The 23,963-nt window shown below is 41.8% G+C and overlaps 2 protein-coding genes across 2 annotated transcripts in view; one reads left to right on the top strand and one right to left on the bottom strand.

Moving 5' to 3' along the window:
- Window positions 1-11,806: 11,806 nt before the first annotated feature.
- Window positions 11,807-20,394, bottom strand: rassf9 (Ras association domain family member 9). The gene is made up of 2 exons (XM_036958969.2): window positions 20,192-20,394; window positions 11,807-13,736 (listed from the first exon to the last, which is right to left on the bottom strand). Exons 1-2 carry the CDS (start codon window positions 20,236-20,238, stop codon window positions 12,398-12,400), a joined length of 1,386 nt encoding a protein of 461 aa, XP_036814864.1. The 5' UTR covers window positions 20,239-20,394; the 3' UTR covers window positions 11,807-12,397.
- Window positions 20,395-21,671: 1,277 nt separating this feature from the next.
- nts (neurotensin) overlaps window positions 21,672-23,963 on the top strand; it is a 24,614-nt gene continuing 22,322 nt past the window's right edge. The window contains exon 1 of the mRNA XM_036958964.2: window positions 21,672-21,949. Within this exon, the coding sequence (XP_036814859.1) occupies window positions 21,889-21,949 (61 nt within the window). The 5' untranslated portion in view covers window positions 21,672-21,888. The remainder of the gene's footprint in view (window positions 21,950-23,963) is intronic.

Raw genomic sequence — 23,963 nt, 5'->3', positions numbered from 1 at the left:
AACGTAGTGTATGTAAACTTCTGACCCACTGGAATTGTGATACAGTGAATTGTAAGTGAAATAATCTGTCTGTAAACAATTGTTGGAAAAATGACGTGTCATGCACAAAGTAGATGTTCTAACCGATTGCCAAAACTATAGTTTGTTAACAAGAAATTTGTGGAGTGGTTGAAAAACGAGTTTTAATGATTCCAACCCAAGTGTATATAAACTTCCGACTTCAACTGTATACATGACTGTTAATAAGGAAAGATTGAGAATGTCTCAAGGTACAGTACATGTCACTGAAATGGAGGCAAACTCACACTTGTACACGCTAACGTCATTGAAAAATTAAGTTAACAAAAACGGTCCGTCATTGAAATGCAGGCAAACGCGATATTGAAACACGCTAACACACATGTGTCATCATACTTTAGTAATATATCTTCCATTCTGAAGAGTCTCTACTCTTGTGGTAACTTCCCTCCCTTTGTGACAAACCACCCAAACCACCCTTTCACATAATAGGGGTCATGGCTCAGGCACTGATTAGCTGTAATAGAAAAACACACAGCTGCTTCTGTAAAAACACGCCTAATCAGAACCTGTCTACCATAAAATTAGAGCGGGGATGGAGGGATCCCCAGAAGATCTGCCTGAAGAGAGGAGAAGGGTGGAGGTTGTTGGCCCCTATGATGTGTGGAGAGGTGGCAAAGCTACTTGTTCCATGTTTACGTAAGTAGCTCATCAGGAAGACACGCCAAAGCAGAGGATCAGAGGAGATGCGAGGAGTAGCTCGTAACTGGTGCCTTCTACCTCCTTAGAGACAGACCAACCAGGTTTCCATCCAACCATTTCATGCAGATAAATTATCTGATGCATAAAAGAAAGGTCAGGACAGGGCCGATGGAACCAGGAAATGTCGGTACAATTTCATAAATGTCGTCAGAGAATTTGTTAATTTGACATGGTGGGATCTTTTTGTGTCTGTAAAATGAATTATGCAAGAAATGGCAGTGAAAATGCCTTATATTGATATTCATGTAATCACCATCATATGGTAAACCTGAAGTCACGCGATGATATATTTAGTTGTAGGCCTACCGCCACCATGTGTAAAAGCATTAACAGTTCATAAGTAGATGAAACAAGTTAAGATGAATTTCACATGGTGGTCATGCACGTTTCCAGGGTAGGCTGGGGACATGGGTAGGCTGGGGGGTAGGCTGGGGACATGATGTTCGGTGCTTGGCTGCCAATTATGAAATAAATGTATCTTATCCATCCAAATGATTGTCTAGAGAACATACGCCAGAACAGATTGGGCAGTTTTCTATTTATCGCATCAGTTTTTGTGACAAAACCATCGTTAGAGTTGGAAACGCGATGGAAACCCATTTCACATTCGTTTTTGTTTCGGTACATGGGAACTTCACCACATAAGTGATTTTTATATGACTACATCATCAAGCACAGTTTGCACAACAGGTCAGTTTGATGTGAAAATGTGCTTATTTTTGTATGCGTCATAACACATGATGACACAGTCATATGACACAATCATAACTATGTCTTAATATGTCATAACAGCTGACATAACTGGTCATAACACTGTCATGACACATATATTTAGACCTGTTGTGACATGTATCAGGTGCTGTCAGAGAAAGCCGCTGTCAGAGGAAGGCCCTACACATTGTCAAAGACTCCAGCCACCCTGTCTTGTTTACAATGAATGCCTACCCCGGGCCAAACCCTAACCCGGACGACGCTGGGCCAAATGTGCAGTGATACAGCCTGGAATCGAACCAGGATCTGTAGTGATGACCTTTAGCACTGTGATGCAGTGCCTTAGACCCCCGCGCCACTCGGGAGCCCCCCACCTACCCCAATGCTCTGTTTATAATGACTGGGATGAATGCAGGAGCAGATTTCATGAGCAGGACAAAACACAATTTCTTTGACTGATGACTGACATAAGAGCATGTACGTGATAGGCCTATCTGGCATATATGATTATTATAGTCATAATGCTTCTTGACAGTGTTTATAAAGTGTATTTTCTTAATCAAATCAAATGTATTTCTATAGCCCTTCTTACATCAGCTGATATCTCAAAGTGCTGTACAGAAACCCAGCCTAAAACCCCAAACAGCAAGCAATGCAGGTGTAGAAGCACGGTGGCTAGGAAAAACTCCCTAGAAAGGCCAGAACCTAGGAAGAAACCTAGAGAGGAACCAGACTATGAGGGATGGCCTCTTCTGGCTGTGCCGGGTGGAGATTATATCAGAACATGGCCAAGATGTTCAAATGTTCATAGTTGACCAACAGGGTCAAATAATAATAATCACAGTGGTTGTCGAGGGTGCAACAGGTCAGCCCCCTGGAGTAAATGTCAGTTGGCTTTTCGTAGCCAATCACATTCAGGGTATCTCTACCACTCCTGCTGTCTCTAGAGAGTTGAAAACAGCAGGTCTGGGACAGGTAGCACCTCCGGTGAACAGGTCAGGGTTCCATAGCCGCAGGCAGAGCAGTTGAAACTGGAGCAGCAGCACGGCCAGGTGGACTGGGGACAGCAAGGAGTCATCAGGCCAGGTAGTCCTGAGGCATGGTCCTTGGGCTCAGGTCCTCAGAGAGAGAGAGAGAGAGATAGAGAGAAAGAAAGAAAGAAAGAAAGGAGAGAAAGAGAGAGAGAATTAGAGAGAGCATACTTAAATTCACACAGGACACCGGATAAGATAGAAGAAATACTCCAGATATAACAGACTGACCCTAGCCCACCGACACATAAACTAATGCAGCATAATAATGGAGGCTGAGACAGGAGGGGTCGGGAGACACTGTGGCCCCATCCGACGATACCCCGGACAGGGCCAAACATGCAGGATATAACCCCACCCACTTTGCCAAAACACAGCCCCCACACCAGTGAAGGGATACCTTCAACGCCCAACTTACCATCCTGAGACAAGGCCGAGTATAGCCCACAGGAAGATCACGTCAGTGATTCAACTCACTCAAGTGACGCACCCCTCCTAGAGACGGCATGGAAGAGCACCAGTAAGCCAGTGACTCAGCCCCTGTAATAGGGTTAGAGGCAGAGAATCCCAGTGGAGAGAGGAGAACTGGCCAGGTAGAGACAGCAAGGGCGGTTCGTTGCTCCAGTGCCTTTCCGTTCACCTACACACTCCTGGGCCAGACTACACTCAATCATAGGACCTACTGAAGAGATGAGTTTTCAATAAAGACTTAAAGGTTTGAGTCCGAGTCTGCGTCTCTCACATGGGTAGGCAGACCATTCCATAAAAATAGAGCTCCATAGTAGAAAGCCCTGCCTCCAGCTGTTTCCTTAGCAATTCTAGGGACAATAAGGAGGCCTGCGTCTTGTGCCCGTAGCGTACATGTAGGTATGTACTGCAGGACCAAATCAGCCCTTGCCTTAACAGGAAGCCAGTGTAGAGAGGCTAGCACTGGAGTAATATTATCACATTTTTTGGTTCTAGTCACGATTCTAGCAGCCGTGTTTAGCACTAACTGAAGTTTATTTAGTGCTTTATCCAGGTGGGCGGGAAGTAGAGCATTGCAGTAGTCTAACCTAGAAGTGACAAAAGCATGGATGAATTTTTCTGCATCATTTTTGGACAGAAAGTTTCTGATTATTGCAATGTTACGTAGATGGTAAAAAAGCTGTCCTTGAAACAGTCTCAATATGTTCGTCAAACGAGAGATCAGGGTCCAGAGTAAGGCCGAGGTCCTTCACAGTTTTATTTGACACGATTGTACAACCATCAAGATTAATTGTCAGATTTAACAGAAGATCTCTTTGTTTCTTGGGACCTAGAACAAGTTTTGAGTTTAAAAGTAGAACATTTGCAGCCATCCTTATGTCTGAAACACAGACTTCAACTGAGGGCAATTTTGGGGCTTCACCATGTTTCATCGAAATGTACAGCTGTGTGTCATCCGCATAGCATTGAAAGTTAACATTATGTTTCCGAATGACATCACCAAGAGGTAAAATATATAGTGAAAACAATAGTGGTCCCTAAACGGAACCTTGAGGAACACCGAAATTTACAGCTGATTTGTCAGAGGACCAACCATCCACAAAACTGATATCTTTCCGACAGATAAGATCTAAACCAGGCCAGAACTTGTCCGTGTAGACCAATTTGGGTTTCCAATCTTTCCAAAATAATGTGGTGATCGATGGTATCAAAAGCAGCACTAAGGTCTAGGAGCATGAAGACAGATGCAGAGCCTCGGTCTGACACCATTAAAAGTGAATTTACCACCTTCACAAGTGCAGTCTCAGTGCTATGATGGGGTCTAAAACCAGACTGAAGCGTTTCATTTACATTGTTTGTCTTCAGGAAGGCAGTGAGTTGCTGTGCAACAGCTTTTTCTACAATTTTAGAGAGGAATGGGAGATTCGATATAGGCCGATAGTTTTTATATTTTCTGGGTCAAGGGAGGCTTTATTACTGCCACTATTAGTGAGTTTGGTACACATCCGGTGGATAGAGAGCTGTTTATTATGTTCAACATAGGAGGGACAAGCACAGAAAGCAGCTCTTTCAGTAGTTTAGTTGGAATAGGGTCCAGTATGCAGCTTGAAGGTTTAGAGGCTATGATTATTTTCATCATTGTGTCAAGAGATATAGTACTAAAACATTTGAGTGTCTCCCTTGATCCTAGGTCCTGGCAGAGTTGTGCAGACTCAGGACAACTGAGCTTTGGAGGAATACACAGATTCAAAGAGGAGTGCGTAATTTGCATTCTAATGATCATGATCTTTTCCTCAAAGAAGTTCATGAATTTATCACTGCTGAAGTGAAAGCCATCCTCTCTTGGGGAATGCTGCTTTTTAGTTCGCTTTGCGACAGTATCAAAAATGCATTTTGGATTGTTCTTATTTTCCTCAATTAAGTTGGAAAAATAGGATGATTGTGAGTGCTCTTCGATACTGCACACTACTACTGTCTTTCCAAGCTATCTAGATGACGTCCAGTTTGGTGTGGCGCCATTTCCGTTCCAATTTTCTGGAAGCTTGCTTCAGAGCTCGGGTATTTTCTGTATACTAGGGAGCTAGTTTCTTATGACAAATGTTTTTAGTTTTTAGGGGTGTGACTGCATCTAGGGTATTGCGCAAGGATAAATTGAGTTCCTTAGTTAGGTGGTTAACTGGAGTTAGGTGTTAACTTAGTTAGGGAGTCTGGAAGGGCATCTAGGAATCTTTGGGTTGTCCGAGAATTTATAGCATGGCTTTTGATGATCCTTGGTTGGGTTCTGAGCTGATTATTTGTTGCGATTGCAAACGTAATAAAATGTTGGTCCGACAGTCCAGGATTATGAGGAAAAACATTAAGATCCACAACATTTATTCCACGGGACAAAACTAGATCAAGAGTATGACTGTGGCAGTGAGTAGGTCCAGAGACATGTTGGACAAAACCCACTGAGTCGATGATGGCTCCGAAAGCCTTTTGGAGTGGGTCTGTGGACTTTTCCATGTGAATATTAAAGTCACCAAAAATTGGATTATTATCTGCCATGACTACAAGGTCAGATAGGAATTCAGGGAACTCAGTGAGGAACGCTGTATATGGCCCAGGAGGCCTGTAAACAGTAGCTATAAAATGTGATTGAGTAGGCTGCATAGATTTCATGACTAGAGGCTCAAAAGATGAAAATGGTGTTTAGTTTTTGTAAATTGAAATTTGTTATCATAAACGATAGCAGCACCTCCGCCTTTGCGGGTTGCGCAGGGGATATGGTCACTAGTGTAGCCAGGAGGTGAGGCCTCATTTAACACAGTAAATTCATCAGGCTTAAGCCATGTTTCAGTCATGAAAAGGAATCACATGATTTCTATATGATGTAGAATTCACCAGATGCTCAGACATAGGCCTACCAGAGAAAAACACTCCAGTTGTTCATGCTTGGGTCATCTTGCTGCTTCTCTCTCTTCACACCTCTTTGTTTTTATCCCTCTGTCTGCCTCTCTCGTTTCCTCCATTCCTCTCTCTGCAGTATGCTATTTTACCCTCTATTTTTTTCCTCCCTCTTTTTTCTTTCTTTTTTCAATATTTTCCTTTTTCTTACTGAAGGGAGTCACAGTCTCTCTTCCTCTTTTCCTTAATGAAAGGGTAATGGATGGAGGAGAGAGTAGTATCAGAGAAACACCTGTGGCTCTGCAAACAGCCTCTGATTGAACAGCAACACTAATAAGGAGTAAAATAATTAAAGTCTGCGCTAGAATGTGGCCCTGTTTATTTACAGAGTGATTAAAGGCAGGAGGCAGCAAAGATAAAACAGTCTATTTGAAGTGTGTGTGTATGTGTGTGTGTGTGTGTGTGTATGTGTGTGTGTGTGTGTGTGTGTGTGTGTGTGTGTGTGTGTGTGTGTGTGTGTGTGTGTGAGTGTGTGTGTGTGTGTGTGTGCGCGTGCGCGTGCACGTCCGGGCTCTGTTAGCGTGGCAACATGCCAATGACTTGATCAGGACATTCTTACTAAGTAACATGAGAGCATTAAAATCCAAAAACCAAATTAAACTGAAGTCTAAACTAAAATAAATCAGAACATTTAAATCTACTGCCAAAGTTAATCATGTGCTGTATCTTGCACTGGATACCTCTGAGAACTCCTTTCCCAGTCAGCAGCCCCCCTCCCCAAGCAGCTAGACCAACATACAGGCACATGCTGTACAGTACCTCTATTATGAGAGATTCACAATTTACTCTGATAAATCAGGTGCATTTCTCTTCATCAGTTTCTCTGGATGTCTTGCTCCTACCTGATTTACAATGGCTGTTAGTTGGCTCTTTGATCTGAATATCATATGATTTATAATTGTTGTGGATGGCACCTTGGTTCTGCTTTGATTATTTAGCCAATTATATCTAGCTAGTACAGTGTATATCCAGGACATAGATCTGCTGTGTTCTGACATGCCCACTGCTAAAGAGTCTATGACTGGAGTGACCTAGCTCTGCAGTGCCTCAATAAGGGACTAGTAGAGGGGTTTGTGAAATCACAGCCATTAAGATAATGCGATGGTCATTTCTGTTCTCATGCCTCTGTTGACACTCATCAATTTACATTTTGTTGGATTAATTTAAACTCAAGAAAGGCAGTTTTCTTGCTCTTCTTGATGTCAGTCTCACATGTTCAGTTGGGTGGGATTATGTGTGTAAAGTAGTAAATAACCTCAGGCTGGTCATGGCTCACATCAACACCATCATCCCAGAATCCCTAGACCCACACCAATTCTCATACCGTCCCAACAGATCCACAGGTGATCTCAATCACATTCCACACTGCCCTTTCCCACCTGGATAAAAGGAACACCTATTTGAGAATGCTGTTCATTGACTACAGCTCAGTGTTCAACACCATAGTACCCACAAAGCTTATCTCTAAGCTAGAGACCCTGGGACTAAACACCTCCCTCTGCAACTGGATTCTGGACTTCCTGACGGGCTGCTCCCATGTGGTAAGGTTAGGTAACATCACATCTGCCATGCTGATCTTCAACACTGGGGCCCCACAGGGGTGCGTGCTTAGTCCCCTCCTGTACTCCCTGTTCACCCACGACTGCGTGGCCAAACACGACTCCAACACCATCATTAAGTTTGTTGACAACACAACAGTGTTGATCACCGACACCGATGAGACAGCCTATAAGGAGGAGGTCAGAGACTGGCAGTGTTGTGCCAGGACAACAACCTCTCCCTCAATGTGACGAAGACAAAGAAGATGATGGGGCGGCAGGGTAGCCTAGTGGTAGCCTAGAGCTTTGGACTAGTAACCGGAAGGTTGCAAGTTCAAATCCCCGAGCTGACAAGGTACAAATCTGTCGTTCTGCTCCTGAACAGGCAGTTAACCCACTCCTAGACCGTCATTGAAAATAATAATTTGTTCTTAACTGACTTGCCTAGTTAAATAAAGGTAAAAAATAAAAAATAATAATGATTGTAGACTACAGGAAAAGGTGGGCCGAACAGACCCCCATTTACATCAACAGGGCTGTAGTGGAGTGGGTTGAGAGTGTTCACATCCCCAACAAACAATCATGGTCCAAACACACCAAGAAAGTAATGAAGAGGGCACAACAATGCCTTTTCCCCTTCAGGAGACTGAAAGAATTTGGCATGGGTCCTCAGATCCTCAAAAAGTTCTACAGCTGCACCGTCGAGAGCATCCTGACCCGTTGCATCACTGCCTGGTATGGCAACTGCTCGCCATCCAACCATAAGGCTCTACAGAGGGTAGTGTGTACGGCCCAGTTCATCACTGGGGCCAAGCTTCCAGCCATCCAGGACCTATATACTAGGCGGTGTCAAAGGAAGGCCCAAAGAATTGTCAAAGACTCCAGTCACCCAAGTCATAAACGGATCTCTCTGCTACCACACGGCAAGTGGTACCGGAGCGCCAAGTCTAGGTCCGAAAGGATCCGTAACAGCTTCTACCCCCAAGCTGCTGAACAATTAATCAAATAGCCACCCAAAATATTTACATTGACACCCCCTCCCACCCCGCTTCGTTTTTACACTGCTGCTACTCACTGTTTATTATCCATACATAGTCACTTTACCCCCTACCTCCATGTACAAATTACCTTGACTAACTTGTACCCCCGTACATCGGTACTGGTACCCCCTGTATGATGCCTCGTTATTGTTATTTAATTGTGTTACTTTTATTTACTTTTTTACTTTAGTTTATTTAGTAAATATTTTCTTAACTCTATTTCTTGAACTGCATTGTTGGTTAAGGGCTTGTAAGTAAGCATTTCACGGTAAGGTCAACACCTGTTGTATTCGGCGCATGTGACACATACAACAACAGGACGTGTGTGTTCATGATCACATCAAACTTAGTTGATTAAGGGTGTAGTGTACACAATTCTAGTCTGACAGCCTGTCAAGTCATTGGTATTGTGCCATTTTGTCACTTTCACACACTTAAAATGTGTCCATATCTTTGGCGTCTGATTAGTGTGTTTGTACCCTAAGGGTGATTTTACAATTCCTTGCATACCGTCTTACAAATGTCATATGCCATACAAGGGCCAGTTGTGTTACTACGCTAATGGCTTCAGTTTCTCACATGATCTCACATTCGGTATCTCACATGATCTCACATTCAGTATCTCACATGATCTCACATTCAGTTTCTCACATGATCTCACATTCAGTATCTCACATGATCTCACATTCAGTTTCTCACATGATCTCACATTCAGTTTCTCACATGATCTCACATTCAGTATCTCACATATTATCTCACATTCAGTTTCTCACATGATCTCACATGCAGTTTCTCACATGATCTCACATTCAGTATCTCACATGATCTCACATTCAGTTTCTCACATGATCTCACATTCAGTTTCTCACATGATCTCACATTCAGTATCTCACATGATCTCACATTCAGTTTCTCACATGATCTCACATTCAGTTTCTCACATGATCTCACATTCAGTATCTCACATGATCTCACATTCAGTATCTCACATGATCTCACGTTCAGTTTCTCACATGATCTCATATTCAGTATCTCACATGATCTCACATTCAGTATCTCACATGATCTCATATTCAGTATCTCACATGATCTCATATTCAGTATCTCACATGATCTCACATACAGTTTCTCACATTATCTCACATTCAGTATCTCACATGATCTCACATTCAGTTTCTCACATTATCTCACATTCAGTATCTCACATGATCTCACATTCAGTTTCTCACATTATCTCACATTCAGTATCTCACAAAACAATACCTTAATACTGCTGTTTATCCAGACATCAACCCCATTGCAGACAGCAATGGATCAACATAATCCCTTTTACCACGAAATAAAATATTTTAAAATTACAGAACTCTGAGAGGAATAAAGCAGTTCAATTAACAAGCAATTATCAACTTCAAAATGAGAAGAAAATTGGATTGCTGACAAATCATTTGGGGTTTTGGTTTGGGTTTTTTCAAAAGCCTCAGCTTTTATGCCTCTGCCTAATGCTGGAATCAAATAATTAATATGAAACTTTCTATGATCTTGTTATTTCTGTTTTTGTCAATGACAGAGTTGAGTTCATTGTTTGATCCCTGTGATCAGAACGTTCAAGGACCACTGAAAATAGTTAAGTTCTTTTACAACAACTTAGCACTGACAGCATGAGAAAATTAACACATTTTAATCAATTAATGTGTCATGTGTCATGTCGCATTATGTATTCAATATAATTTGAGCAATTATCTCAATATTATATTCCTTCTTTTGAGATACAAATATTACATAGACATTTTATCGTTTCTAGTTAGATACGTCCATTGTTTGCTACTCATGCTTGGTATAAAAAGAGTGCAAGAGGTCCTTACTAGTCATTACTAGTCATAATACATTGATAATTAAATTAAACCATTCTCCGTGGTGTTAAATGGACTGGGGTGCAGTAGAAGGTGATAATTGTAAGTTAGGTTGTGTGGTGTTTCACTCTCTGTGAATAGAGAATATGTGCTAGGCTTTATCAAAAACATTAGTGTTCTACAGTGCAGATATAGTCGTTCTTAAAACTTTTCAAGCAATAAAATCAGTATTTGGAAATGAATAAAGTGCAATCGAGTCATTTCAGACACCTCTCTCACGAACAGGGCACCAGAAGCTTTCAAGACTGCACAGACATGCATGGCTATTTCAAGGACCTGTACTCTAATGTTGAACATACTGTACATCTCAGTATGTTTAGTTTGTAACTCAGTCATTACTGTCTTTAGCATCGTTCCCAACCCAAGACCATCCTAATCCACAAATAACTGTTTGTCCAAACTGGCCTGTAGTAATTGCTAACGCTGAGGTTGCCACAACAGGAAGAAAAAAATACTGCAGTACTGTAATTGTCATTTTGCGAGGCTTTTATCTCCTGCTGATCTGATGTAGACAGGTAAACTCATTGGACCCAGTCTAACTCCTGACTCTTTGCTTCTCCCCTCTGGAATATTGGCCAGTAATGTGCAGCGAAAAATACACTTTGAGAACTTTTTCATTATTTTAAGAACAAGCTATGATGTGCCCTGTTGGCTTCTTTTCATCATTGGCCATTGTGCTTGCCAAAGGCATCTGAAATATCCAAAATAAGCAAAATATGTACTAATGTACTATCTGCCAACATCCGCCAGGGTACTTACTATAAGTGGAAAATTATGTAAATGTTGTGTTTGCTGTGAACTATCCCTTTAATGGTTAATACAGAGGGTCGGGGAAAGTAATCAGCGCAAAGCTTTACCAAATCACAGAAATGGAGTGCACCCACATTACATTAACTAGTCGTTCATAAGAACAATAGATACAGTAGCTAACAATGTGACCTCATATTATGTTGTGCAATATCATAACCAACATCTTTAAGATGTGGGATCTCTATAGACATCAGAAAATACATTCAGAGGTATCTGATTTTCATCCAATTTGGGCTAAACAGCCTGCTTAAAGCACTCCACCCCTTGTTCATTCAACGAGTCGGGCAAGGCACCAGTGACAGGGCCTTCCACATTGTAATGTTCAGTCTCTTTCATGATTGCCAGAGCTACTTAGAGGCTTAGAGAGGGGGGAGAAGCAGGCAATTAGTGTGTGAAATAGATATCCCCTGCTTTTCCACCACCAGCCCTGGTTTGCCCAGAATACACTATGTTACCTATGTCAGCAATACCTTGACAAGAAAAGACTGCTCGCTTTAGTTCGTGCTTACCCAGCGAGCATCTCCAGCGGAATCGATGGAATCCCTAATGGAGTTTCAGAGAAATGTTAAGAATTGTTAAGAAACATGCCTTTATTGTTGCAGTAAAGAATGTACATTTATATATATATATATATATTTTTTTTTATAGCTTAAATGGCTTTCATATTACATTAATGATAGTGACTACCTGCACACATATTGAGAAATGTAGAGTTTGGCTTCATATGCTTTTGGAATGTATATAAACATACAGTAACAAATAGTCTAATGCTCCAAAACAAGAACACAAATAAATATAGTTTTCCCTTACATCTCATTGTTCTTTTGTCATTTTGATGAATCTCTGTGACATTATATCTTATAGCTTATGAAGAAAATCTGAATAGATAATGGTTTACAGTTTATAACAAAGGCAGACCATTTTAATATAAAACAATCATTTTATGTTTTGTGTTTTGGTCAATCTATTAATACTTAATGAAGTGTCATGCAATGGGCACGTCAAAAGTAGGAATAGTAAGAAAATACTATTATCATTTGAAGTAGCAAATGTGTCAGTGTAACTCAATGATTAATACAGTATCAAATTAGTCCGCCAGGCAAATAGTGCATATAGCGGGATTGTGTATTGCCTTCTGAGGGGAATCCAGAGAGGCAGACATCTCAGACATCAGTGTCCAGCGGTGGCAGGATCATGTCCAGACAAGGAGACAGTGAGTCCTGACTGTGTGTTGAGCTGATCCCTGTGTCTGAGTCTGTGTCTGTAACATCTGTAGGGGACAGGCTGTGTTTCAGTCTCACTGCCTGTGGAACAATGCATGGGGCCGGGCATTTCATAGTCCCGAGCCTAGGCGTTTCCTGCACGCTGTCCCCCACCTGCAGTGTGCTCAGCTGGGAAGCCAGCTGCCAGCAATCCTGGTCCTTGGAGAACAGTGTGGATTCATAGCCCTTCAGCTCCTTCTCCAGCTGGGCCGTTTGGATGTGAAGGGACACGCCGGTGCGCAGACTAAGCCTCAGTTCGGCCTGCAGTCTCTCCAGTTCTGCCGCTTCCCAGGACAGGTCTGGGTCAGAAGTTACTCCTGCCGCTGCCCCCTGTAACTGAGTATCCTTGTCGGGGACCTCCGGCAACATTAACATGGCCCTCGTCAGCTCTACATCGATGTCCTGGGACAGTTGGGCTATAAGCTCCTCGTGCCTGAGCAGCTGCATCTCCAACTGGGCCACACTGTCACTAGTATACACGCACTCCTGCAGCAGCTCCTGCTCTGAAACCCCTGGCTGGCTGTCCAGGTTCTGGTTGTGGCTGTGGGGGAAGGAGATCGGGGAGAGTGAGGAGAATCCCTCATGGAGAAGCTCTGTATCCTGTTGTCCTCCCTGCAGCTCCATCTCGAAGCGTTCCATCTCACAGTCCAGCTCCCTCATCCTCTGGATCTGATGCCGGATGGTGTGGTCCTGTTGGATAAGCAGCTGAACCATCCTGTCTATCTCCTCGCTGCCCGGAGAAGATCCCACTACCCTCTTCTCCTTGTGGATCTTCTCCAGCTTCCTGAAGGCCTTCTTCACCATCCGTTTCTGTCTCTCCACTGGCAGTGACTGGGAGTACTGGGCCGGGCCTTGCTCCCATCTCTTAGCCCCCTTAGCCCCCTTTAATTTGGCCCCCTTCTTGCAGCCTGCTTGGGGTACAAAATCGCTGGCCTTGACCAGGGTGAACTGGATGAACGGTCGCTGGTCTCCCCAGGCATTCCATAGCCTGAGGATGCGGGTTAATGGGGGCAGAGCCCTCTCAAAGCCTTTCCAGCGCTCTAGCAGGCAGAAGTCTTTAGGGTCGCCATGCAGAATTTTCTTGTTCTCAGGGATGGTCTTGTGGTCGTCCAGCAAGGCCTGCACTATGTCAGCACACGTTGTGTGTTTGGTGACACCGCACACCACCTTCTCCTCATCACACACAGACACCTGGATCTCCTTTCCTAGCACAGTTTCCTTGTCATCTTTGTCCTTCGCTCTAGGAAAAAGACAAATACAAAACGTAAGAATTTGGGTGTTTGAATAGTCAACAGGTTCTGATATGTTAAGACTTGGTTATACTGTATGTGTTAGACATCAATGGGTATAATTGAAATAACCGTTGAACAGCATGAAATGTCCCAGAATGTAATGATGTGCAATTATGGATAAACCTAGTTGTGACGTGTCATTTCATTAGCCTAATAGCTTTGGGAAAAAGCACATCCTATGGTTGGTTGGTGGTCATCAAGGCAGTCGATGAGCAGAAAATGTAGTCACTCAATTTGCTCAACACTCCGATTCTGATTCTATTAAATAGTTACTCATCCTCTTACTCATCAGACATGATCACTTTATGATTCCGTTCTGAGCTATTTCACTCCAAAGCCCTCATTATCTTTTTGTCTGGACCATAAAAACCTGAGAAAAAAAATTGCCTCCAAAATAGGCTTTTGATTATGTCCCTTATCTAACTCAATGTTTCATTCCTTCGTCTCCTTTCCATGATGGGAAAACCCCATAGCCATGGGCAGTTCAGATCAAAAGAGGCAGTGCAGCGCAGATACCAACCCAATTAATCACATTAAGCAATAATCAAACGTAATGTTCAGATAGCGTTTTGTGACATGGCAATTTTGTTGCAGTACAAGGCACTGAACTTTGTAATGTTTAATACATGGTAATGTTAACATCGGATGTCTTCAGTAGCTCAACAGTAGTTGACTGACTAATATTTTTCAGGCTAATGTCCCTAGAATCTAATTTAATATCTCATATAAGAACATCTAAATAAGTGAATAAATAACTGCATCCTATGTCCAAAGGCCAGATACTGCAACATTCCAGAACCAAAGTATCCATATCATTCTTATTGTATGTACTTTCATTATTTAACTCCATCAGATCATGGATCATACCACACACGGTTTTGGTTAGGTGTCTGATATGGTGAGTCTGGTCCTAGTCTTGGTATCTGGTACTGACTCCATTGTCTGACTGTTGGATAAAAGGGTATCTTAGTCTATATCTGTTCTGTTTGTCTGTGGAGAGATAACCTTCTCTGACCCCAAGATCCAGGTTGGGCTTACATCAAGCTCTTCAGGCATCCTGGAGGCAATGTCAATCATCTCTCTACCAGGCACGAACAAAGTTTCAGAGTGGCCCCTGGATGACATAGTAGTGACACAGTAGTTACCTGTTCAGAACGACAGACGCTCACACGTATCTGACGCACATGTCTACTGTACAGTCAGTGATGGGAGAAATATACAATAAATGACCTCATTCAAAAAGAGTTCAATGGAAAAACCAATCCCCGCTAGCTTAGCTCCTCGTGAAGTGTTGGGTTTAGCTGATATACAGTGCGATATCACCACGTAGTGTTACGGTTTCCAACGGGCATAAAAACACACAGGTGGAGCATTGTGTAAACTCTGAGCTGAACGAGGCCTGAGGAATGCGATATGTATGCAACAATGCAATAGGCTAGTTAATGGTTATGGAGACCCTTGGAGATGAAAAGGGAATGCAAATACCTGAGCTATGCAGAGAGAGGGAAAACAATCTCCTCGACACGCCTCCAGCATTCACAGACAATCACCATGACGACTTTGACCTAACCATTCCTCCACCTCTTCCCTTGGAAACCCAAGGAGCACTCAGTAACTTGAGAAATTGGAGACTCTCTTCTGTCTCTCGAGATGTAAAGACTGCCTTCTCCTTTCTCAGTGAGGAGAACAGTAGAGTATGGTAGATATAGTACTGTACACTCCCATGGAGCCTTTTCCCCCAAAATTAACTGAAAAATATATATTTTTTAAACACAGAAAAGTTGCATAGACACATGTGAAAACAAGCATGCATTCACGCATACACACATACAATTAGTGTTATGGTGGGCCAGCTGACCTAAACCCTCAGCTGTGCAGGAAGTCACAGGAAGGCAGAACATTAGAGGAAGGGAAGCACCTGTGTTTGTCCTGCAGGGCCACAATCAGTGGAACAACGGCAACATCCTGCTACTTCCTGACAGAATGCTAGTCTATGGACAGGGAGGAGGAAAACATGAATTCCATAACTAGAGCTGTGTAAATATAGAACATGAGGTGCACACCTAATGTAACGTGAGCAAGGAATATGGGTATATTGTGTGAGTATGTCTCTATGGATGTCATATTAACAGTGAGCTGTGCTGGGAATAGTTCCCATCCGATACTGATACATATTCACATCATGGTTAGTGGCATAGTTAACTGGCCCTTTTCTTACGTTTGAGACAGCACCCGAAGCAGAGACCTGTGTCAAAACGTGTTCTCTCTCAGTGAGGAGAAGAGGAGGGTACAACTTGCTCTCTCTCACTCTGAGGACAACCATGTTTACACTTAACTGGTGATAAGATAACAGTGAAGTCGGTGCCAAAACAGTAGACATACACACTGTGTAACACTGGGAACTGTTTGTCTCCTCTCCTCTCGAGCCAAATCGCTGCCTGGACAAATACAAAGTCTGCCTGGGCCAATGGGCTGATTTAATCAAAGCCAATACATTCATGAGGGCTGTGAACTGGTGTGTCACTTCATATGCATAGCTGGGGAATATGTTATGGTTTGGGGCAGGAACGTATGTGGGCGCCCTTACAGGTCTACATTGATAAACTTATATACAGTGCTTCATGACAGAAATGTACATGAATGTGCTGATGAACTTGAGCGTGCCAATCGTAAAAAAAAAACGTAATACACACTACACACAGTCAAAAACTACATACATGTAGGTTTTATATCCTACTTTATGTCATTGCTAATGTCAAATCTGTGTCATTCAATAATTCCTCATTTAATAGGGAGCTAAATGCTGAGTAATCTACAGAAACCTGAGCAAGCACACTTGACCCCTGAGTAGACGTTGGAAGTACATAAAGGCCTGATGTGGAGGAGAAACTCTATTCTATTAAACTACCAGGTGATATGCAGTGTGTATGTTTCTGTGATCTACGTTGGAACACCACAGCATTCATAGTTCACATTGCTAGAGCACTTCTTGTTCCCTAAGACATATCATAAAAGTCATTTAATATAGTAAAGATGATCTCATCAATTTAAAAACCACCCATGGCAAATTTACACTGAAGAATCAAATGCATTTTCTTTAAAGTTTGAACAAGTCCCAACAAGTGAGACCAAATTATTAGCGCTACTCTATGTCACAACGTGTTGACTGAGTGACACTATCAACTAGACAAACAGGGAAACATGGATCTATTGATATTCTGTGACAGTTGCCGATCTGTGATACAATGAACGTAAACATTTGTTGAGCTGTTGTTATCAAGACTAGTTTGAGTCTGAAGTGACTACACTAGATTACAATATATCGGTGGAGACTGTTGGAAGGAGCTATATTGGAGGAAGGGCTAATATTAATCGCTGGAATGGAATAAATGGAATGGTTATGTTGCTTTACATCCATATTCAAAGCACATAGAAAAAGTAACAGAGCCTGAAGTGCAAGACAGGAACGGTTCTTGAAAGAGTCGTAATAGAGTGAATGCACCAGACGATTTCATATCTAAATCCTTCTAAAGATACTAGAAACCATCATCATCTTTCATATGTAATCCAAGCCCATCCATTCAATGAAATAAAGCCCAAAGAAAATGGGAGCGAATACTGTACTGTACAGTAAGTGGGGTTAATCCTGTCTGTGTAAAGCCATGTCCCACAAGCGGTTTCCCGAACACAAATAACTACGTGGAGGGTACTATCATGTGACGAAACAGGAGGAGACTAGGTCCTCTGTGTTCCAAATGGCACCCTAGGGGATGCCTCACAAATGGCAGCCTACCCTATTGGCCCTGGTCAAAAGTAGTGCACTAAATAGGGAATAGGTTGCCATTTGGGATGCATCCTGGAGAGGCACACAGTTTTCGGCTCTTATCTTAAGAGGATGAGGGATTTGGAAGGAAATAACATCACTTCTCTATCTGGGTTCGTTGATCTCTAGGATGACTCCCAGTCAGATAGGCATCTGGGAGAAAAGACAAAATAATCTACGCCCTTACCCTATTCTCGTCTCTCCCGGGCCGGTGCAGCACTGGAGAAGAGTCCTTACTGTATCATTTGGTTGTGAAGAGAAGTGGCATCCACTTTTAAATGAAAGTATGTTGTTTTCTGATCGTTTCAATGGGGTCAAATCAGAATTGTCTAACTCTCAGGGTAAATTGTCTTGATCCAGCTGAACATAACCATGATTCCTGTCTATCTACATCAGGGGTGTCAAACTCATTCCATGGAGAGCCAATTGTCTGCTGGTTTTTGGTTTCTTCTTTAAATTTGTGACCAATTAAGACCTAGACAACCAGGTTAGGGGAGTTCCTTACCAATCAGTGACCTTAATTCATCAATACATTTTCAAGGCAGGAGCAAAAACCTGCAGACATTTGTTCCTCCGTGGAATGAGTTTGACACGTGATCTACATATTCTAACATGCTTCAATGGGTCAAATTTTAATTGCCTTGACCTCCAGGGTAAATTAATTTGATCCAGCTGAATATAACCAAGCTTCGTGTCTATCTACACATTCTGACATCGAATAGAACTACAGTATATCATGCTGAATATTTTTTTCCCCTTTAGCATATATCTAAGCCAATCTTTAAGAATGAATCCAACTTGGTGTATCTCCTTGCTTCACAACTTAAATTGACATATCTAGAGATCTGAAAACGTGAGATAATTATAGTTGGCCAAGCTGCTGGGTAATTACTACACAACATGAAAAAAATTACATATCTACTGAGGCAACTTGAGCTGAGACTGTTTGAAGTCATCAAAGACAGTCGGACTAGACAGATACATACTTCACTTGTCGTCAACTGTGTGTGCAATGAAAATACATTAGTGTCAGACTGGTGCCACTGCCACAATCAGGGTTAGCGATGAATGCCTGAAGAAATGTGTAAAACATACTCTCAAACTTAAGAGTGTCAGCAAAGTTCATTCAGCCAAACAAAAGCAATGTATTTATTTTTCTCTATAAAAATGTTTTAAAATACTTGAGTAGATTGGAGCTGTTCCAACAACAAGTATCTTTCCTGCATCCTAGATGTGGACTAGCCTAAAGCATGACCACATGCAACATGTCCATTAAGCAGGGAGGCATTAGATGGTGGTTTTAGATTAACCACATCAAATGCTTGCATTTTAGGTATCTTAACAACGAAACAATGATTTATTTGACACATCATCGCTCGCGGCTAAACAACAAATACATTTTTTAATACTTTTCAATGTACAGTGGTCTAGCCTATCTGGGACCATGAAACATCAAAAAAGGAACCGAGCCACTTAAGGAAATTGCTCAAGCAAATTATACAAGTGTCGATGACAGGATACCTCTAAACTTGAACCAGGAATGCTCTCTCCCACTAAACAGTCTCTCAGGTAGAAACGCTTCATGAAAAACTATCTTAGGTTTAATTACAGATTAGTCTGCATCTTAAGAGCAGGTCAACTCTTATTAGATTCCATATGATACGTCTTTCTGTCTGGCCTAACTCCACATCAAAGTCTACATGGATATTTTGCGAGAATTTTTTTGAAATTATCATATAATTTTTATGCAATTCCATGTCAGACTAAACAGGTGTTGACATTTTGTGAACATTTTCTCCAGTGTTATATGAACCCTAGTAATAGCTGATGTGACATGGCCTTGAGTGTCAAAACAAACCTAGGCAAGGGTTTACAATGTGGTGGCGTCGGTATTATTCATGCCCTGACATGTATGTGTTCTCATGTTATTACCATGTTATGCCCACTCAAAAGTCACTACTGTCATGATTAGTCTGACTGACTGACAGGAGTCTGCTCACAGTCATCTGTTCATCTGCATTGTCTAGAGTTGGTCTGACTTAGACATATTGACAGCCACACTTTCCCATCACCACACATGCAATACACACACACACACACACACACACACACACACACACACACACACACACACACACACACGCGCACTCACGCACGCGCACGCACACACACACACAGTCTACTTACATCATTAAAATGGCCATTTCACCTGCTTACAAAACAAAAACTCCCACAATTTCAACAACAAAAAATGGCACCATTTACCTTCACTGAGCAGGGGAACATTCTAAATGCAAAAGAGTTACAGTATATCATAGTCTGGAGGAGATGCAAAAATAGCCTATGCTGTTTTCTCTCACATCAATAGACTCGGAAATGAGAGGTGAATTGTTGAACAGCCACATTGGTGGTATTTTTGGTCAGATGGATAAAACAATTATGTACGTAAAATAAGTTATATTTAGTACCCGGCATGGGAGCATAAATTCCCTCCTCCACATGTCAAATGTGTCTCATATACAGTATTCTACAGTTCTGAATGCAACAGGTGAGAACTAAAAAATACATCTTTAAAATTACCTGTTTTTCAAACGCGCTTTCAGAAAGTTCTTCCCGAATGGAGCCATAGCAAGCCGCTCAACTGAAACACAATTATCCAAAATGCTGCCAAAATGGGTTACAGCCACTGCATTGCAGGACGTCCGTGACTTTTTCACAAACTGGTGTAGGTTTGTCACTCACCAAAAAGTTGAACACTGTCCCAAATCGGAACGCTTGTCATAGCGCACTTCAGTGAGAGGCCGCCCCATCGTAAAACTGAGGGTGGCGTTTATCCAAAAATGGAGGCGTAAATCTCATCCGCAATTATTCTGCGCGTTCAAAACTGTTCTTTATAATGACCAACACATCAAAGCATACATTTGCCGTTTTAAAAGAGGACAGAACAGAAGCCAATATCATTTGTTTTGTTTTTTTTTTGGGGGGGGGGGGGCAACTTTCTTTGATATACAGTGGGAATATCGATATTCACATTTCTGTTAGAGAGAGCAAATCATTCATGCGTTCATGTTTTTCATATATGGACTACTTCATCTCTGTGTTCACTTGAGAATAGTCGTGTTAGTTAATGGTTTCCCACAATCCAGTAATTTATTAATTTATTACAGCCCACTAGGCAGCATTTAAATGCGCAATGAAGAGCAAGTAGACATAATTTGCTTGAGACTGACGTCTAGCGGGAGTGCATTTTCATCACGATAGCATGACCTATGTATGGTACAATTAGACTATACATAATCGCTGTTTGGGTTTTTGATAGAAGTTGTTAATATATTATTACACAAAATAGTTATTACACAAATCATGTATTTATTTATTTCAAATATATGACAATGGAATCGTTGGGGGAAAAAATAAGAAAACAATATAATATAATAATCACACACATTTTGTTTGATAGTTGAATATGGTGAAAATAAGCCTATAATACAACTCATATAATAAATCTCCCTATACCCATAGTAATAACTTCACAGCATTTGGTCTCAAGGTAAGACGAGGGGTACAACTTTAATTTGACCACATTGATCTAGGCTTGATAAAACACCATTAAATCCTAATTTAGACACCACCTAAAACATCCAGAAATAAGGTTTTATAGAGTATTTGTAGAGCCCTGAGAGTGTGTCTATGAATCCCAGTGAGACAGGGGGTCCTCAACTTCAGACACACAGCTCTCCTTCACAAACAAATCAGAAAACCAATCAATCTACCCACTCTAAAGTAATAAAAATAACCAAATATGAAAATAACCACATCTAGAAGTTCTATGATGCAAAACCCTGATGTGTGACGCGGGGATGACGTCTGATGTCAAGATGACACAGCGCCAGGGCTCATAGGTTGAGAAAGAGGGGGAGAGGGTGATGAGAGAGAGAGAAAGGGGGATATGGAAGGGGGAGAGGATGGAGGAATGGAGGATGAAGGAGGGAGTGGGGGGGGGGGGAGTGGTCCTCTGACATCATTCTACCTCTTATATATTGAGGGAATGGAGCCCAGTGTTCTTCACTTCATTCATTCTACCTACAGCCAGGAGGACACAGTCACACACTGTCACTGACAGGAAAAACAGAACACAAGGAGAAACAGACTGAGTGAGTGCACTCCTTCTCCACCTCCACCTCCATCTCTGTCTCTCTTTCTCCATTTGACCCCTAACCCTATGGACTTGGGTCCTGCTTAGCTAGCTGGATTCAGAGTGTGGGATTTTCTCCAAGATGCAGACACAGTTGGCGTTTGTGCTTCTCCTCTGTTTGCCGTGTGGCGTATTATGTTCAGGTAAGCACGGGCTTCCTTTGGTATCCTTTCCTATTGATGATAATTGATTTTCTACCTTGCTGAGTGTTATATTGGTTGCATTGTCAACTGACTAGGTTGGATTTAATATTGAAAGAACAGGACATATTCTCAGAGACTACGGACTAACTGAATTCCTCTCAACTGAAACATACTTTTGCAACAGGTGGATTTCACCATGCACATTATAGTTATCTTGTCCATTCACATCCATTGATTACCCTGACATTCCTATCAAGAAGACACAACCTCTCTGAGATGTGCTCTGAAATAGTGGGTATCCTCTAAACCCAATGTTGTCAGATGATTTTGTTATTTATATGTTTTGAAAGTATTTAGAGTCCAGAAATGACATTATTTTATCAAATCATGTTTCTTTGAAATTCTAAAAAATTTAATTCACCACAATTCAAAACATAAGTTTAGTAAGTTGAAGGTAATCTTCTTCAACCTACTTCATATGTAAAGTACACACTTGGAGAGTTGTATTACATTGCAGCAAAATTTGAATACAATAAATTCATTTTCAACACATTTTTGGTGTGCATCGTCCCAGTGGGGTAGATCTGCAGAGATACAGGGTGTGCATGGGTTTGTTCTAGCCCAGCACAGAACTATACATCTATCCATTTAATCAATGCCCTAGCCTAGTTGTCTCAGGTGTTTTACAGCTCAGACAGCCAATTGAAACTTTCCAGGATCAGGGTTTGTGGCCACTGGGTTAATTGATGCATGAACACACATCTGACTGTCTGCTCGTTGATTAGCTCTCTCTATTTCTCTATTTCTCTATTTCTCTCTCTCTCTCTCTCTCTCTCTTGCTCTTTCTCATCCTCTCTGTCTTGCTCTTTCTCTCCCCCCTCTCTCTCTCTATCTCCACCCCCCTCTCTCTTTCTCTCTCTCTCTCTCTCTGTCGCTCTCTCCCTCTCTCTCCCTCTTTCTCTCTCTCACTCTCCCCCCTCTCTCTCTCCCTCTTTCTTTCTTTCTCTCTCTTTCTCTTTTTGCTCTCTCTCTCTCTCTTCACCCCTCTCTCCCTTTCAAATCATACTGGCTAAAACAACCTGTTTTATACCGTATTTCCGAGAGTATAACCATGACGTGACAGTGTTCTCTGTTTGTTTCAGTCTTTATTATAGCCAGTCTTGGAGAGCCCTCATTCAGTCTTTATTACAACCAGTCTTGAAAAAACCTGGGCACCTTGGGTGTTTAGTGATCCTTACTAATTATACCTCAATTACATAAGCCCTTTAATCCTCTCCGAAAGAAACAGCACATTGTTCCGTTGAGCTTATTAAGCACATAGCTCTGTCGTAGAAATGAACTGATGTTACTGTAGGGTGTGGGCGAGGGGGAGGAGAGGAATCCGATCTAGCAGCACCCAAAACAGCCGTAGCCCTTTCCAGCAGTCAAATGACCAAATCACCCTCTAGTGGCCTCATGGGTGGACTGTTATTAATATATTTCATAATTAATAAACATATATATATATTATTCAACTGCAGAAAATCCAGTGTTTCTACCTGTGTGTCAAACGGTTTTGTTATATTTCAGTCTTCTGTGATGTATATAAAGTGTCATATTGGGATGCAAACTCAAAATTGAATACATTTCAACTCTATATCTGACATGGTACAGGTGTCTTCTTTTTTTACGCCCATAACCATGTCTGTAAAGTGTATACTTTTGTTTCAAAGTAGATTTGTTTAAGACTACCAAGAAACACTCTGTGTGATCCTGATTTAACCCACTGCAGTATTAACTTCCTGGCTCAAGGAGCAAAAGGGATTTGATTGAACATCTAATCAGTTTGGTTTTTATCTGAACTCTGTGACACGCTTCAAAATGGATGTCATAAATCTTTGAGCTTTTCTTGGTTGAGCTTTATTGCACCTTTAGCTGATGTTTGAGGGTCAGGCTCTAACAGAAAGTTATTAGGCTTCAAATCGGCTTGATTAGGCTATGAGGTCTACATTTGCACCAAACAAATCAATTCCAT

Source organism: Oncorhynchus mykiss, chromosome 2 (genome assembly GCF_057628025.1).
Source record: "Oncorhynchus mykiss isolate SJ-2025 chromosome 2, ASM5762802v1, whole genome shotgun sequence".
Lineage (NCBI taxonomy): Eukaryota > Metazoa > Chordata > Actinopteri > Salmoniformes > Salmonidae > Oncorhynchus > Oncorhynchus mykiss.
Note: the sequence above shows the minus strand (reverse complement) of the source record. Positions and strands in the feature narration are given on the sequence as shown.

What these genes read in the sequence shown, in the direction of transcription:
- rassf9 (XM_036958969.2), bottom strand. Translation starts at nt 20,238, where the DNA reads ATGGCTCCATTCGGGAAGAACTTTCTGAAAGCGCGTTTGAAAAACAG. An exon ending in AAAGCGCGTTTGAAAAACAG is followed by an intron (nt 13,737 to 20,191) that starts GTAATTTTAAAG and finishes TCTTTTTCCTAG; the next exon opens with AGCGAAGGACAAAGATGACA.